Below are 13,513 nucleotides of genomic sequence, written 5' to 3' on the forward strand. Positions count from 1 at the left end.
TGGTGCAAAGCAGGGCACCTAGGTGCTCTATGGAGAATCCCTTTCCTAGCTGTGGAATACTACCCCCCCCCCCCCCCAAATTTGTTATACTGTAAATGTTAATATGCTCCAGATGTAATGTCAAAATTATTTTTAAGGTTTCTATATTGAGGATCTTCCCTTTTCTTCTGAATTTTATGTATATAGGTTTCTTTTAACAAGGAATTGTGGCCAAATACAGCCCTTGTGAATAGGGAAAGTTATGCATTTAAATGGATGAATGCATAAATAAATGAGTAATTCAACACAGGACATGGTAAAGAACAAAGCACAGAAATTTTAGCTTTACTTATAAAGTGAGATGTCAATGCCTGAATTAAACATGACTAAAGTAGCAATTTCCTTTGACTGAGCCAATGCCTAAGGCATTAATCTGCCTGTTTTAAAAATATCCACTGGATTAACTGCTCTTACATGTTAAATTTCTTTACTGCTTTAATTATGAGGGTGTATACGATCATGCAACACCAAGCTATACTACTTCTCTTTTGATATAGGTTGAGATATAAATCTTTAAATAAATAAACAAATACTTCCGGATTATATTTTCATTATAAAGTCAAATGTTACACTTCCCACTCAGCTTTTTTTACTCTCTAACAACCATGCAATGAGTGATATAAATGCAGTGCAGCACTGTTCATTTTTAATGTGCTATGCTACATCGTAAAGAAAAGGAAATATGGAGTAGCATAAAATCACAGATATGCATATGCAATGCGTACTGCTTTCTCTGCACAGTCCAAATATAAGCTCCATATTGTTTCCATGTGCACTCAATCTGAAAATTTTACTTTACCAGCAAATAGGCTTCAAAATGTAGCCTGCTTCCATTTTCGCTCTTTGAGGATGCCCTGATGAAAATTGCACAAGTGACACGTCTCTTGAAAGTATAGACACTTTACTCCATTGGAAGAATGGGTCCCCTTACTGACAATTTTCCTTCAAATGACTTGTTCATGATACTTTCATTTCAACTCAAATAAGTAAAAAACAAAAATTTTAAATAATTACCTTTGTTGCATAAGTATGTCCATCAGATCCACAGATAGAATTGGCATGCATCAATGGACATGGCTTGCATTTTATTAAATTTGCTGGTACAGTCCAATGTCTCTGTGGAAGATTGGCTTTCTTTTGTCGAAGGCTGGAAAAAAGAAGAGAAACAAAAAGAGACATCTTTTATGGTCAGCCACTGAGGGAAAAAAAACCCCTGAGAACAATCTCAATTTTATGTATAGGTAACTGTTATGCATTTCAAATAAAGATTGCAAGAAAATTTCAAGGATCTTCTTCATCTTCATCATCATCACCCATTTACATATCACCATTTTCCTTAATAATGGAACTCAAGGCAGCTTCTATGTACTTCCTGTCAACTTATAACAACCACAATTATGTCATAAGGTGAAGAATATACAGAGGGGTTTTTCCACTGTCTTCCTCTGAAAGCCTACAGCATCCATTATTCCCTGCCAGTTTCCAATTCAAGCACTAACCAATGATGGCCCTGTTCAGCTTCTTAAAACTAGAATAGCTAAACAAAACTTACACAAACATCAGGAAAATGTATGTAAGTTTCAAAATTCATTAAAAGACAGAATATAAAAGCAATGCAATACATCATTAAAATTGCAGTTAGTTCTTAGAAGCCTGTGGGAATAGGAAAATTTGTCCTTGTTGGAGAAATAACAGCTAAGGAGAGAGCCATCCAAGCCAATCTAGGAGGAAGTTGCAAAGTCTAGGAGCTGCAACTGAGGCCCTATCTATACTGACCATTTAATGCAGTTCCAAGCAAACTTCAAACTGCAGTGGCCAGACAGTGAACTCTCACAAAAGTACATGAAAGACAGCCCTTAATGTGCATCAGTGCTCTGTGGTCTGTGTAATCACCATCTAGACCTCACACTGGTTCTAGAATTTCCTATATCCAACAGAACCACTTTCTTTAATCCTGGTTTGAAACAGTATGAAATGGTTAGTGTAGATGGGGACTATATAAAAAGGCAATCTCCTTTCATTTTGTTATCCATTCAGAACAAGAAAAGAGTGATGTGACAGTAATTGGTGTAATAATAACAAATTATTGATATATTAATTAGACTCAGGGAAAGTAATATCCCCTTAGTGCTGCTATTTTTTTCTGCCCTGTGCCTAGTCTAATATTTAAGCAGATCCCCCCAAATGTCCATGTAACATAGTGGTGGTCTGGTTGGAAAAAAATCTATTTATGGATCAAACTCATAATTTTCTAATTTTATTACTTGTAATTTCAAAACAAAAATCAGAGGAGTGGAGATGATTTCATCAGCAGAGTAGAAGTGTAAAGAAGAAAATCAAGAGGTGGAGAAAAGATGAGCTGTAGTCTGGACTGAAATGAGAAATTATTTGTTTCTTTGTTTCTCAATCATCCATGGCCTTTAGAGATGTCATGGACTGATCATTGCCTGGTCAGGTTTAGACTCATTAGGGGCCCTTCTACACATGCTGCAAAACCCAAAAGTAATTGGGTTAAGGGGGGGGGGAGGCAAACACCTGAAAAATGTGCAGATTTGCATGATTGTATATCCCTGCAGTCACACAAAACACGTCCTTTCCTTCCCTTCACTTCCTCCTGTGTAGACTGTTCCAGCACATGTGTGCTTATAAAAAGTGCAAAAAGCTGATTGGGCTGTCAAATGGACACACCAGGGAAAAACAAGTGGAAAGCAATTGGATCTCTCTAAAATTATTTCTTTTACACTTTATAATCTTTAACAGAGGCTGAATTAAGAATTGGGGAAAGAGATTTGTTTGTTTGTTTGTTTGTTTATTTACTATACTTTGACCCCCCCCACCACCACCACCACCTTTCTCACCCCAGAGGGGACTCAGGGTGGCTTGACAATGTGGCAGTAATTCAATGCCTTTAAAACAAAATACAAAGAAAGTCATTTAAAATACACATTAAAATACAATTAAAACACAATTAAAACCATTAACATCATGTGATCCAAGAGCAAAGTTCGACTGAAGTTTCTTAAAACTAAAAAATCACTCTGTTATGCACTCTGTTATGCACTGGATTTCATATTTACACATGCAAATCTGCTTGTGTTTATATTAAGATATGCACATGTGTTCATATACGGTTCAGTTCATAACTGAGTGAATTTTTTTAAAAAAACTTCTACCTGATGTATCCTGTCCATTCTCCATTTTGAACTGTGAAGATGGCGGGGGACCATATCCCGGGACTGACAGGTTTGTGTGGACCTGCTGTCAGGTCCAGGGATTTTTTGACTCTGATTTAAAATGTGGATTTTGGTGCTGTCTGGAAGCACCCTGGTACTCCAAACTTCTGCATTGCGGGGGGGGGGGGGGGGGTTAAGAGGCTTGGGGATCTTGATGGCTCTTGGGGATTTTCCTGTGATCTTGTCAGGCAATTCTGCTGAAGCTCTGGCTGACCTCTTGAATGGGAAAATGGCCAGACACAATTACTCTTGAGCATCCCCCTTCTAATGGAACAGAACACCTCTGAAGACACAGGTCAAGAGTTTGGGGGTCCTCCTGAAGTCTGCATTGAACCTGGAGACCCAGGTTTCTTTGGTGGCCAGGATTGCCTTTGCACATTGAAATCTGTGCCCATTCTTTGAGATGCCAGATCTGGCCATGGTGGTATCCACCTTAATTACATCCCATTTGGATTACTGAAACATGCTCTACATGGGCCTGTCTTAGTACTTTGGAAGACTGAACCAGTTGATGTTTGATACTTTTAAAAATACCTCTTATAGATATTTCAAGTTTAAACTTATGTTTTGAAGAGGTACTTTCACAGCGTGCACTCAAGCGTTTTGTAGCAGACATCCTAGTTCTTGATGCAATAATAGCACTATATTGTGGAACTATTAGTTAATCAAAATTCTTCTCCACCTGGTATCAAACTGAAAATATACAGGCAGATAAAAAGGAAATTATGTTTAATTTTATTATTATCTCTGAAATACAAGTAGCATACAACAGGAAAATGTGTTAGACTGACAGTAATATGTTTTACAGGGTATGCATGATGACATCCACATATCTAGTATAATATGAGTATTTGCAAAAAAAAAATGACAAGTGATAGAACCAAAATGTAAATATTGTTTAATTGTTTTATTGTTTAATTTTATTCCTCACTAATAAACAAAAACAGAAACAAAAATTAATACTATGTATTTAAGTCATATTTTCAATCATTTCATATAATTTAAAAAGTAGACGCATAGCCAAAGCCATTGGTGCAACCTTGAAGATCTTTCCTCTGCAAAAAGACACTGTGTATAATCTTTCTATACAAGTAATGAACTCTATTTTTGGAATGAGAACATTTTCAAAGCCTTTAGAAACCCACAGTGAACAGTTCTAGAAATAAAAAAGTCATAAATGAATGGTTATCATGTTTGACATGGTTGCTTTTACTACTTTTCTCTGATATTCATACTTCTTCCTATCACGTCTTTCTGAGTTCTCAAATGCTGTGCTGTAATATGATCAAACAACATTCACAACTTTTCTAAACTTCAACAAGACGGGATGTCTCAACATGTCAAACTAATTAATTAAAAATTGTCAGTCCTCAGTAGATTTTTCACCTTGTGTAAGAATGCAAAATAAGTGATTTCTAACCACCAAACATGGTATTTTATGCATCATATGTTATTGCCCAAAAATCACAACTTTTGCATAAAATACCCTATTTCTTGCAAAAATGTATTTTCCTGAAAAAAATATGTCATGTAATAACACCCTTGAATTTTGGGGGAAAAAGTAAAAATGTTTTTTTTTTATCTTCCGTTTTCTCATAGACATGAATGGCAACATTCATATGAAATGGATGCAGAAAAATCTGGTTCTTGGTAATCCAACAATTAGTGAGATTGTTCCCATCACTTTATCTGTCATAGTACTCAACTATTTCTTTTGTCCAATAAGTCAGGCCAGATATAAGCAACTGAACTTGCAAGAGTTATAACACCTAATATAATGACATGGATAGAAATCATCTCTGAAAACCTTCTCCCAGACAGTGTCAAAAGTTGCTTCCTAATCCTTATTTCTATCATTAAAAGTATAGCTGTAAGTTGTTATAATGTTTGATTTTTGCACAACAGAAATTTAGAATAGAACTGATCAAATTAAAACAGCAGAATATTCAGTAGGGGTTTTTAAATGGTTTAAGGGCTTGGAAGTATTAGCAATTCACCAGTTCTTTATGACACTGATATTGTAAGACAGCAGAACAACAACCATAAAATTACGGATCAATCATTTTTGGGGAGGGGGAGAAGCTACCTCAACCCATTATATCCATGCAAAGCACAACAGATTAGTTTTAACTTGGACAAGGAATACATTTCAAAGCACTACACCAAACGACTTTATCATGGTTTAGAAAACACACATAAAGAAGCTCTTTAAACCATTTTCACCCCAGTTTGCAATTTGCTGCCTAATACAAAAGTCTGTTGTAATGTCACATTCAGCTGCTAAAATAATAAAAATTCTATTCTTTCACTCCAGCTGAAGCTTTCTTGTGTTCCAGCTTTTGTCAGAGTGATAAATAGTACTATTAGGAAACTTGTGTCCACAGAAGCAACAGCATCACGATATCATAAACCACAGAAAGAAAAGCCTTCAGCCAGAACCATTGCCCCTTGTTATCAAGAAGAAACTCACACAGTATATGACAGCGGTAAACTCCTAGGATGCATTCACTTTTTTAAAAACCTCCTCCACCATTAATTTAGGGCAGTTGAATGATAAAACATACTGAATTCAACTGGAAGAGGTGGAGTTGGGTGGGTTTTGGATTTGGTCCAAGTCTGTGGTTTTCACAATGATACTATCTTGTTAGAAAACTACAATTGTTTAGGATATTTAGGATATTTCTATCCTGCCTTTCTCCACAATGTGGACCCAAGGTGGCTTACAAACAGCATACAAACATTTAAATCCACCAATCAGGGGAACAAAATAAATCAAACCAAGATAAACAACAATTGATAAAATCTCACATTTCAGAAAAAACCATAACCTCCTTTCCCATATCTCTCTCTTCTATCCCGATCATAAAATCCCATGGTTCAATTATTAAATAATAATAATAAATTCATAATTGAATTAATAAATTCTTGCCTTAATTCTTCAGGGAGAGAGTTTCAGAGGGCTGGGGCTGTGTCCGAAAAGGCGCCTTCTATAGTTATGTGTAAACACATATTAGTGGGGACTCGTGTGGTATTTGAGTTTCCCTGCTTGATCTAAGTTTGCACCCTGGGATGTATCAGGAGACACAGTGATGCAGATACCAAAGCCATTTAGAACTTTATAGGTGATGACCAGCACCTTGACTTGAGCCCGGAACTGGACAGGCAACCAATGGAGCTGCTTCAGGATAGGCGTAGTATGCTCCCTGAAGCTAGCAGCCATCAGAAGCCTGGTTGCTGTTCTCTGAATGAACTGAAATTTCTGGATGCTCTTAAAGGGCAGACCTATGTAGAGCACACTGCAATAGTCCAATCTGGATGTAATCAACGCCTGCACCACTGAGGCCAGGTCTGGAGTCTCTAGGAATGAGCGCAGTTGGCACACAAGCTTTAGTTGTGTGAAGACCGACCTAGTCACCACTGCCACCTGGGCTTCCAGGTTTAAAGTGGAGTATAGGATAACCCCCAAACTGCGCACCTGAGATTTCAGTGAAAGTGCAATCCCATCCAGCTCAAGTTGAACAGCCATTTCCAAATCCCTCTCCCAAGACACCTACGTCTTGTCTGGATTGAACTTCAACTTGTTCACCCTCATCTAGTCCATCACTGCCTTCAGACAACAATTTAAGGGCAGGACCATTTCCTTGGCGTCAGGTGAAAAAGAGTAGTAGAGTTGGGCATCATCTGGATACAGATGATACTGAACTCCAAAAGTCCTGATGATCTCTCCTAGTGGTTTCAAGTAGATGTTAAATAACATCAGGGACAAAAATGTGTCCTGCAGGACTTCACAACCCACCAGCCATGAGTTTGAGCAGGACTCCCCTAATACCACCTTCTGGGACTAGTCTGCAAGGAAAGACTGGAACCACTGTAGCACAGTGTCTCTTAGTCCCATCCACTCAAGTCTTTATACCATGATTAACTCGAACTCTTCTTGGACACCGCACACCATGCCGTTCTAGATATGCAACCCACATCACAGCAACCCCAATATGATAGAGAACCTTATGGGGAGATCAATTCAAATGTGGACAACTCTCAGGCTTGGAAGGAGGTCAACCGTAGAAAGAGACATAGGACCAGACAGCCTCCTTAAAACACTTCTGCTCAGCTTGAGTTACACAACAATTCCAAATTCTTACAGCACTAACGTATGATCAAGAAACACAACAAGTATTTTATAATGTATGGTTTTAAATCTATTTATAGTATTTTGTTAAATTATCTAATTGTTTTAATTGCTTATGTTTTATCTTTTTGTATTGTATACTGGCATTAAATTTTGCCAGATTGTGAGCCGCCCTGAGTCCCTTCAGGTGAGAAGGGTGGGCTAGAAATGATGGAAATAAATAAATAAATAAATAAATAAATATCTTGCAGAGGACCACAATTACCTAGATACCAGTCAGTGGACCATCCTTGGTCATGCACGGGGGATAGCCCTGAATGGAATCATGCTTCACTACACTCTCAATTACACAATCATGCAGATTCTCCATCCCCAATCATAGATCAGTTGCAACAGGAATACACTGGGGAGAGTAATAAGCTAATGGACTCATCTCAATGGATCGTCCTTGACGAATGCACCGGGGATGTTGAGAAGGAGGAGGAGGACAACACTTTTCAACTACACAATTCACTTCAACAGGAACACCTTTCAGGAGAGCTACACACTACCTTGCACAAAAGGGACACTGTCATTCCTCAAAGGAAACAAGTAGATGACTCCCTCCTTAGAGGAACAGAAGCCATTATTTCCAGACTGGATGGGATGGCTTGAGAAATATGCTGCCTCCCGGCGGCAAAAATACACCACGTCACTCAGAGGCTCACCAGGCTTCTAAAACCCCATCACCCTTCCATCTTCATGTTGATTCATGTAGGAACCAATGATACTGCTAGGCACACTTTTCAAAAGATCACAAATGATTTTTGAGTTCTTGGAACAAAGCTAAAACATTGTAATTTACATGTAGTCTTTTCATCCCTTCTCCCTGTTGTAAGATGTGGCCCTACAAGGGCTAAAAAAATAGTACAGGTCAATAGCTGGCTCGGAAAATGGTGTCAGGAGGAATGCTTTGGCTTTCTAGACCATGGCCTGCTTTTCCAGGAGGACGGCCTACAGGCAAGGGATGCATCTCACACAAGTAGGAAAACACCTTTTTGCTCACAGACTAGCAAACATCATGAGACACACTTTAAACTAGGTCCGCCGGGGGAGGGGGGACAATATTGTGAACAGTATTTTACCCATGACCGCAGGGAATCACCATAAGGCTAAATGGAGGGTTGCACAAACACAACAAGTGTCCTGTTTTGTCTTTCGAAAACAGCCTTAAGATACTGTGGTAAGTAAATGAAAACCGCTTTACTTCAGCAAAACATAAATTACAGTACACACAATGAAATAATGCAAAAGAAAGCCAGGAAATCTTACTTCAGACAAAGAAACAGGCATAAATCCAGATGCAGACTTGGAGCAGGCACACAGAGAGTGAAGGCATTAGAGTCAGTTTGTTACCAGCAAGAGCTGGCTGCACCTGCTTCGGCTTTTATAGCCCTGGGTCCCCACACAGCTGCTAGGGCAGTTCCTAATTACTCAGCTGCATTTCTGGCAGCTAATCTAGCTGAATGACGTCTCTGCTCTGTTTCCTTTTGCCTCTCCTGGAATGAGGGTTCTAGCAAAGTCTCCTCCTCAGACTCCAACTCACCCTCAGATTCATGAGCACTTTCCTGCTCCCCTTCCTCTTCTTCAGAAGAGGAATCTCTGACAACAAGGACCAATCACCAAGACCATAATAATCCCAAATGAACAGCCAAGGCGAAGGTCCCAGGGGTTTACATGTCTCTACACTAATGCACAAAGCATGGGAACTGGGACTCGTTGTGGGTGTCTATTACAGGCCTCCAATCCAGGATGAAGAACTCGATGAAGCCTTCTGTCAGCAGTTGACCTAAAAGGCTCAAAGAAGAGACATAGTAGTCATGGGTAATTTCAAGTATCCTGATATTTGCTGGAAAACAAACTCGGCCAAGAGTACGAAGTCCAACAAATTCCTCGCTTGCCTTGCAGACAATTTTAAGGTCCAGAAAGTAGAAGAGGCAACAAGGGGATTGGCCACTCTTGATCTCATCCTAACAAACGCGGAGGACCTGATCAATGCAGTTGAAGTGGTCAGATGCTTAGGGGCAAGCAACCATGTGCTCCTGCAGTTTGCGATACAAAGGAATGCCAAAATGAAGACAAGCCAAACCCACATTCTGGACTTTAGGAGAGCTGACTTCCAAAAAATGAAGGAAATACTGAGCGGCATTCAGTGGACACCAATACTAAAAGACAAGGGAGTTCAGGATGGATGGGAGTTTTTCAAAAGTGAAATACTCAAGGCACATATGCAAACAGTGCCAACAAAGAATAAAAGTAAGACAAGTGTGAAGAAGCCAGAATGTGTTCAAAGAACTTCTAACTGGGCTAAGACTCAAAAGAGACATGCACAAGAAGTCGAAAAAGGGAGAAATCACCAAAGAAGAATTCAAATGAATAGCCAACTCCTGTAGGGAAAAGGTTTGCAAAGTTAAAGCGGAAAATGAGCTCAGGCTTGCCAGAGACATTAAAAACAATAAAAAGGGCTTCTTTGTTTACGTCGGTAGGAAAAGGAAGAACAAGGAGGTGCTAGGGCCTCTGCGAGGAGAAGATGGGGTAATACTGACAGGGGATAGGGAAAAAGAAGAACTACTTAATGCTTTCTTTGCCTCAGTCTTCTCACAAAAAGAAAGCCGTTCTCAACCTCAGCAACATGGAGTGAATGAAGGATGGGGAAATCCAACCGCAAATAGGGAAACAATTCATCCAGGAATACCTGGCCCCTCTTAACGAATTCAAGTCTCCAGGGCCAGATCAACTACATCCAAGACTATTGAAGGAAGTAGCCGAAGTTATTTCAGAACCACTAGCAACCATCTTTGAGAGTTCTTAGAGAATGGGAGAAGTCCCAGCAGATTGGAGGAGGGCAAATGTTGTCCCTATCTTCAAGAAGGGAAAAAAGGACGACCCAAACAATTACCATCTGGTCAGCCTCGTGTCGATACCAGGCAAGATTCTGGAAAAGATTGTTAAAGAAGTGGTCTGAAAAAAACTTAGAAACAAATGCGGTCATTGCTCATAGTCAACACGGATTTATCAAAAACAAATCATGCCAGACTAATCTGATCTCTTTTTTTGATAGAATTACAAGCTGGGTCGATACGGGAATGCTGTGGATGTAGCGTATCTGGATTTCAGTAAGACCTTCAACAAGGTTCCCCATGACCTTCTGTCAAGGAAACTAGTCCAATGTGGGCTAACTACAGTTAGGAGGATCTGAAATTGGTTAAGCAAACGAACCCAAAGGATGCTCACCAATGCGCCTTCTTCATCCTGGAAAGAAGTCATGAGTGGAGTGCTGCAGGGTTTCGTTCTGGGCCTGGTTCTGTTCAAGATATTTATTAATGAGTTAGATTAAGGATTAGAAGGCATGATCATCAAGTGTGCAGATGACACCAAATTGGGAGGGATAGCCAATAGTACAGAAAACAGGAGCAGAATTAAAAACAATCTTAACAGATTAGAGAGATGGGCTGAAACTAACAAAATTAAGTTCAACAAGGACAAATGTAAGATACTTCACTTAGGCAGAAAAAAATGAAATGCAAAAATGCAGAATGGGGGATGCCTGGCTCGACAGCAGTACGTGTGAAAAAGATATTGGGAGTCCTCGTGGATAACAAGTTAAACATGAGCCTACAATGTGATTGCAGCAAAAAAAGCCAATGGGATTTTGGCCTGCATAAATAGGAGTATAGTGTCTAGATCCAGGGAAGTCAGGGAAGAGCTGGGCATGTTTAGCCTGTAGAACAGAAGGCTGTGAGGAGACATGATAGCCATGTGTAAATATGTGAGGGAAAGTCATAGGGAGGAGGGAGCAAGCTTGTTTTCTGCTGCCCTGGAGACTAGGATGTGGAACAAATGCTTCAAACTACAGGAAAGGAGATTCCATCTGAACATTAGGAAGAACTTCCATCACTGTAAGAGCTGTTCAGCAGTGGAACTCTGCCCCGGAGTGTGGTGGAGGCTCCTTCTTTGGAGGCTTTTAAGCAGAGGCTGGATGGCCATCTGTCAGGGGTGCTTTGAATGTGATTTTCTTGGAAGGGGGTTGGACTGGATGGCCTATGAGGTCTCTTCCAACTTCTATGATTCTATGTTTCTAATGTTATCAAAAGCCGCTGAGAGGTCCAGGAGAGTTAACAGGGTCATACTCCTCTTGTCAATCTCTCCATGCAAATCATCCACCAAGGTGACCAAAGCTGATTCTGTTCCATGACCTGATAAACAGTAAATTGGATACAAGATATCTATTCCTCAGTATTTGAAAATAACTGAAGGATTTTGAGATTTAAAATGAAAAGTCATGTATATGGATGTAGCCACTTATATGAAGTAAGACAGCAAGCAGTTCGGTCTGCTAGGATCTTGCATGAGGTTTGAAGCAGATTACATTAGGGGGAAAACATTTCAAAACGGTATGTACTGCTCAGACATGGTCCCCAGTGTTACTCATGCATGTTATTTTTCTGTAATTGACAAAGACTTGTTAGAATAATTCTAAAATTGTGTTTTAATTTTTTAAAGTAAATCTCTTCTATAGTGGTAGAGGTAAACTTCAACATATTTCAGAAGGCAATACTCTGTGATGAACAATTTTCATACCTTTCCCCATCAAAATGGTTGTTAAATACTGTCACAAATCACTGAGTACACACTGTGAAAGTACCTTTTCAAAACATAAGTTAAAACTAGAAAATACCTGCAAAAGTTATTTTGAAAAGTATTAAAACATCACCTAGTCAGCTCCACGATGAGCTAATGTATTGGATTCTGACTCTCTTCTTATTCCTTTATGTTGGGGATTGATTGAGTCTTCTCAGACATCATCCATTTCTTTCTTGCATGCTCAATGGTGGCAATTAGTTCATATTGTCTGCCTGCTCATTTATGTGCTCTTTGACTTAATTTATCAATTGCTCTATCAGTGTGAGTCTTGGATAACAAACTCTTATAACCTTTTAAGTTATTTTCACTTGTTAATTTATCTAAAATACATTTATCTGTTTACATTATTTTATTGCTTGACATCTTAATTTCTTTTAAACTGCTGGGAGTTATTTTAAGTGCATGTTCCCTCGAGACCCTATGGTATAAGCCAAGATAGAAATGTTCTGATAAATAAATAAATAATATGGGTAGAGGATATAATTTATATAGCTGGAGCTTTTTAAGGTGCATGAATTGGTCATGCAAAACATATATTTATCTTAATTTTAAGGCTCAAAAGCAATATGTTGTCACTGTGTGCCTTCATGTAATTTCCCACATATAGTGACTCCAAGGTAACCAACCTATCATGAGGTTTTCTTAGCAAGATTTTTTTCAGATAGGGTTTGCCTTTGCCATCCTCTGAAGATGAGAAAATGAGACTCTCCCAAGATCAACCAGTGTGTCTCTAAGGATTATTTTCAATAATTAATACCATTTACACTAGGTCCACTTAACTAATGAAGTTTCTCAAGTCCATACCTATGTAAGTTACATGAGTTTAATGTGACTACTCTAGTTGAGATTAGTATTTGGAATTAACCCCAAGTGTTCTAAACAAAGATTTTTTAATATAAAATAGGCACCCAAATTGAAGCAAAACAGTCCAAATATAACAAATGAAAATAGTATTAGTTCCCATAAACCTTAGCGCCTAGTAATGTCAGCTGAGCCTTTTCACCAACACTTTACTTAGCCCATCCAACCTAATATTTGACATTCAAATGGGATCATGTTGATGATTCAACAAAAATATAAAAACAAAGACACAGAATGCCTGAAGCCAGACAAACCACTTTGATTGTGCTTTTCTTGCATGGCAAGGGGGTTGGACTATATGATTCTATGATTTTATAAACCACTCCTGAACCCAAGAAAATTCAGATTTGAAAACAATATGATATGAAATCTCATAGTTACCTACTTCAGCTGATTTTCTCATTAATTTACCTCTTTCTTATAACCAACTTAAAAAGCCTCCAAGTTTATGCTGCAAATCTAACAGAAAAAAATCACAGTTAATTCTTTACCCACAAATCTGTCAGAATATAATAGTTTTAGAGAAGTTTCAGTTATGAATGCTTTGTCTTTTCAGCTAGACAAAGAT

At 38.7% G+C, this 13,513-nt stretch overlaps 1 protein-coding gene across 4 annotated transcripts in view; it reads right to left on the minus strand.

The window, feature by feature from the left end:
- The window catches only part of spock1 (SPARC (osteonectin), cwcv and kazal like domains proteoglycan 1), an 862,727-nt gene that overhangs the window by 345,501 nt on the left and 503,713 nt on the right, over window positions 1-13,513 (minus strand). For all 4 annotated transcript variants that reach the window (XR_010003848.1, XR_010003847.1, XM_062973887.1 and 1 more), the window contains exon 5: window positions 1,054-1,186. Coding sequence is in view for 2 of the 4 variants with exons in the window: in XM_062973887.1 (XP_062829957.1) it covers window positions 1,054-1,186 (133 nt within the window). In the remaining 2 variants the exon portion in view is untranslated. The remainder of the gene's footprint in view (window positions 1-1,053; window positions 1,187-13,513) is intronic.

This window comes from Anolis carolinensis, chromosome 2, assembly GCF_035594765.1.
Source record: "Anolis carolinensis isolate JA03-04 chromosome 2, rAnoCar3.1.pri, whole genome shotgun sequence".
Lineage (NCBI taxonomy): Eukaryota > Metazoa > Chordata > Lepidosauria > Squamata > Dactyloidae > Anolis > Anolis carolinensis.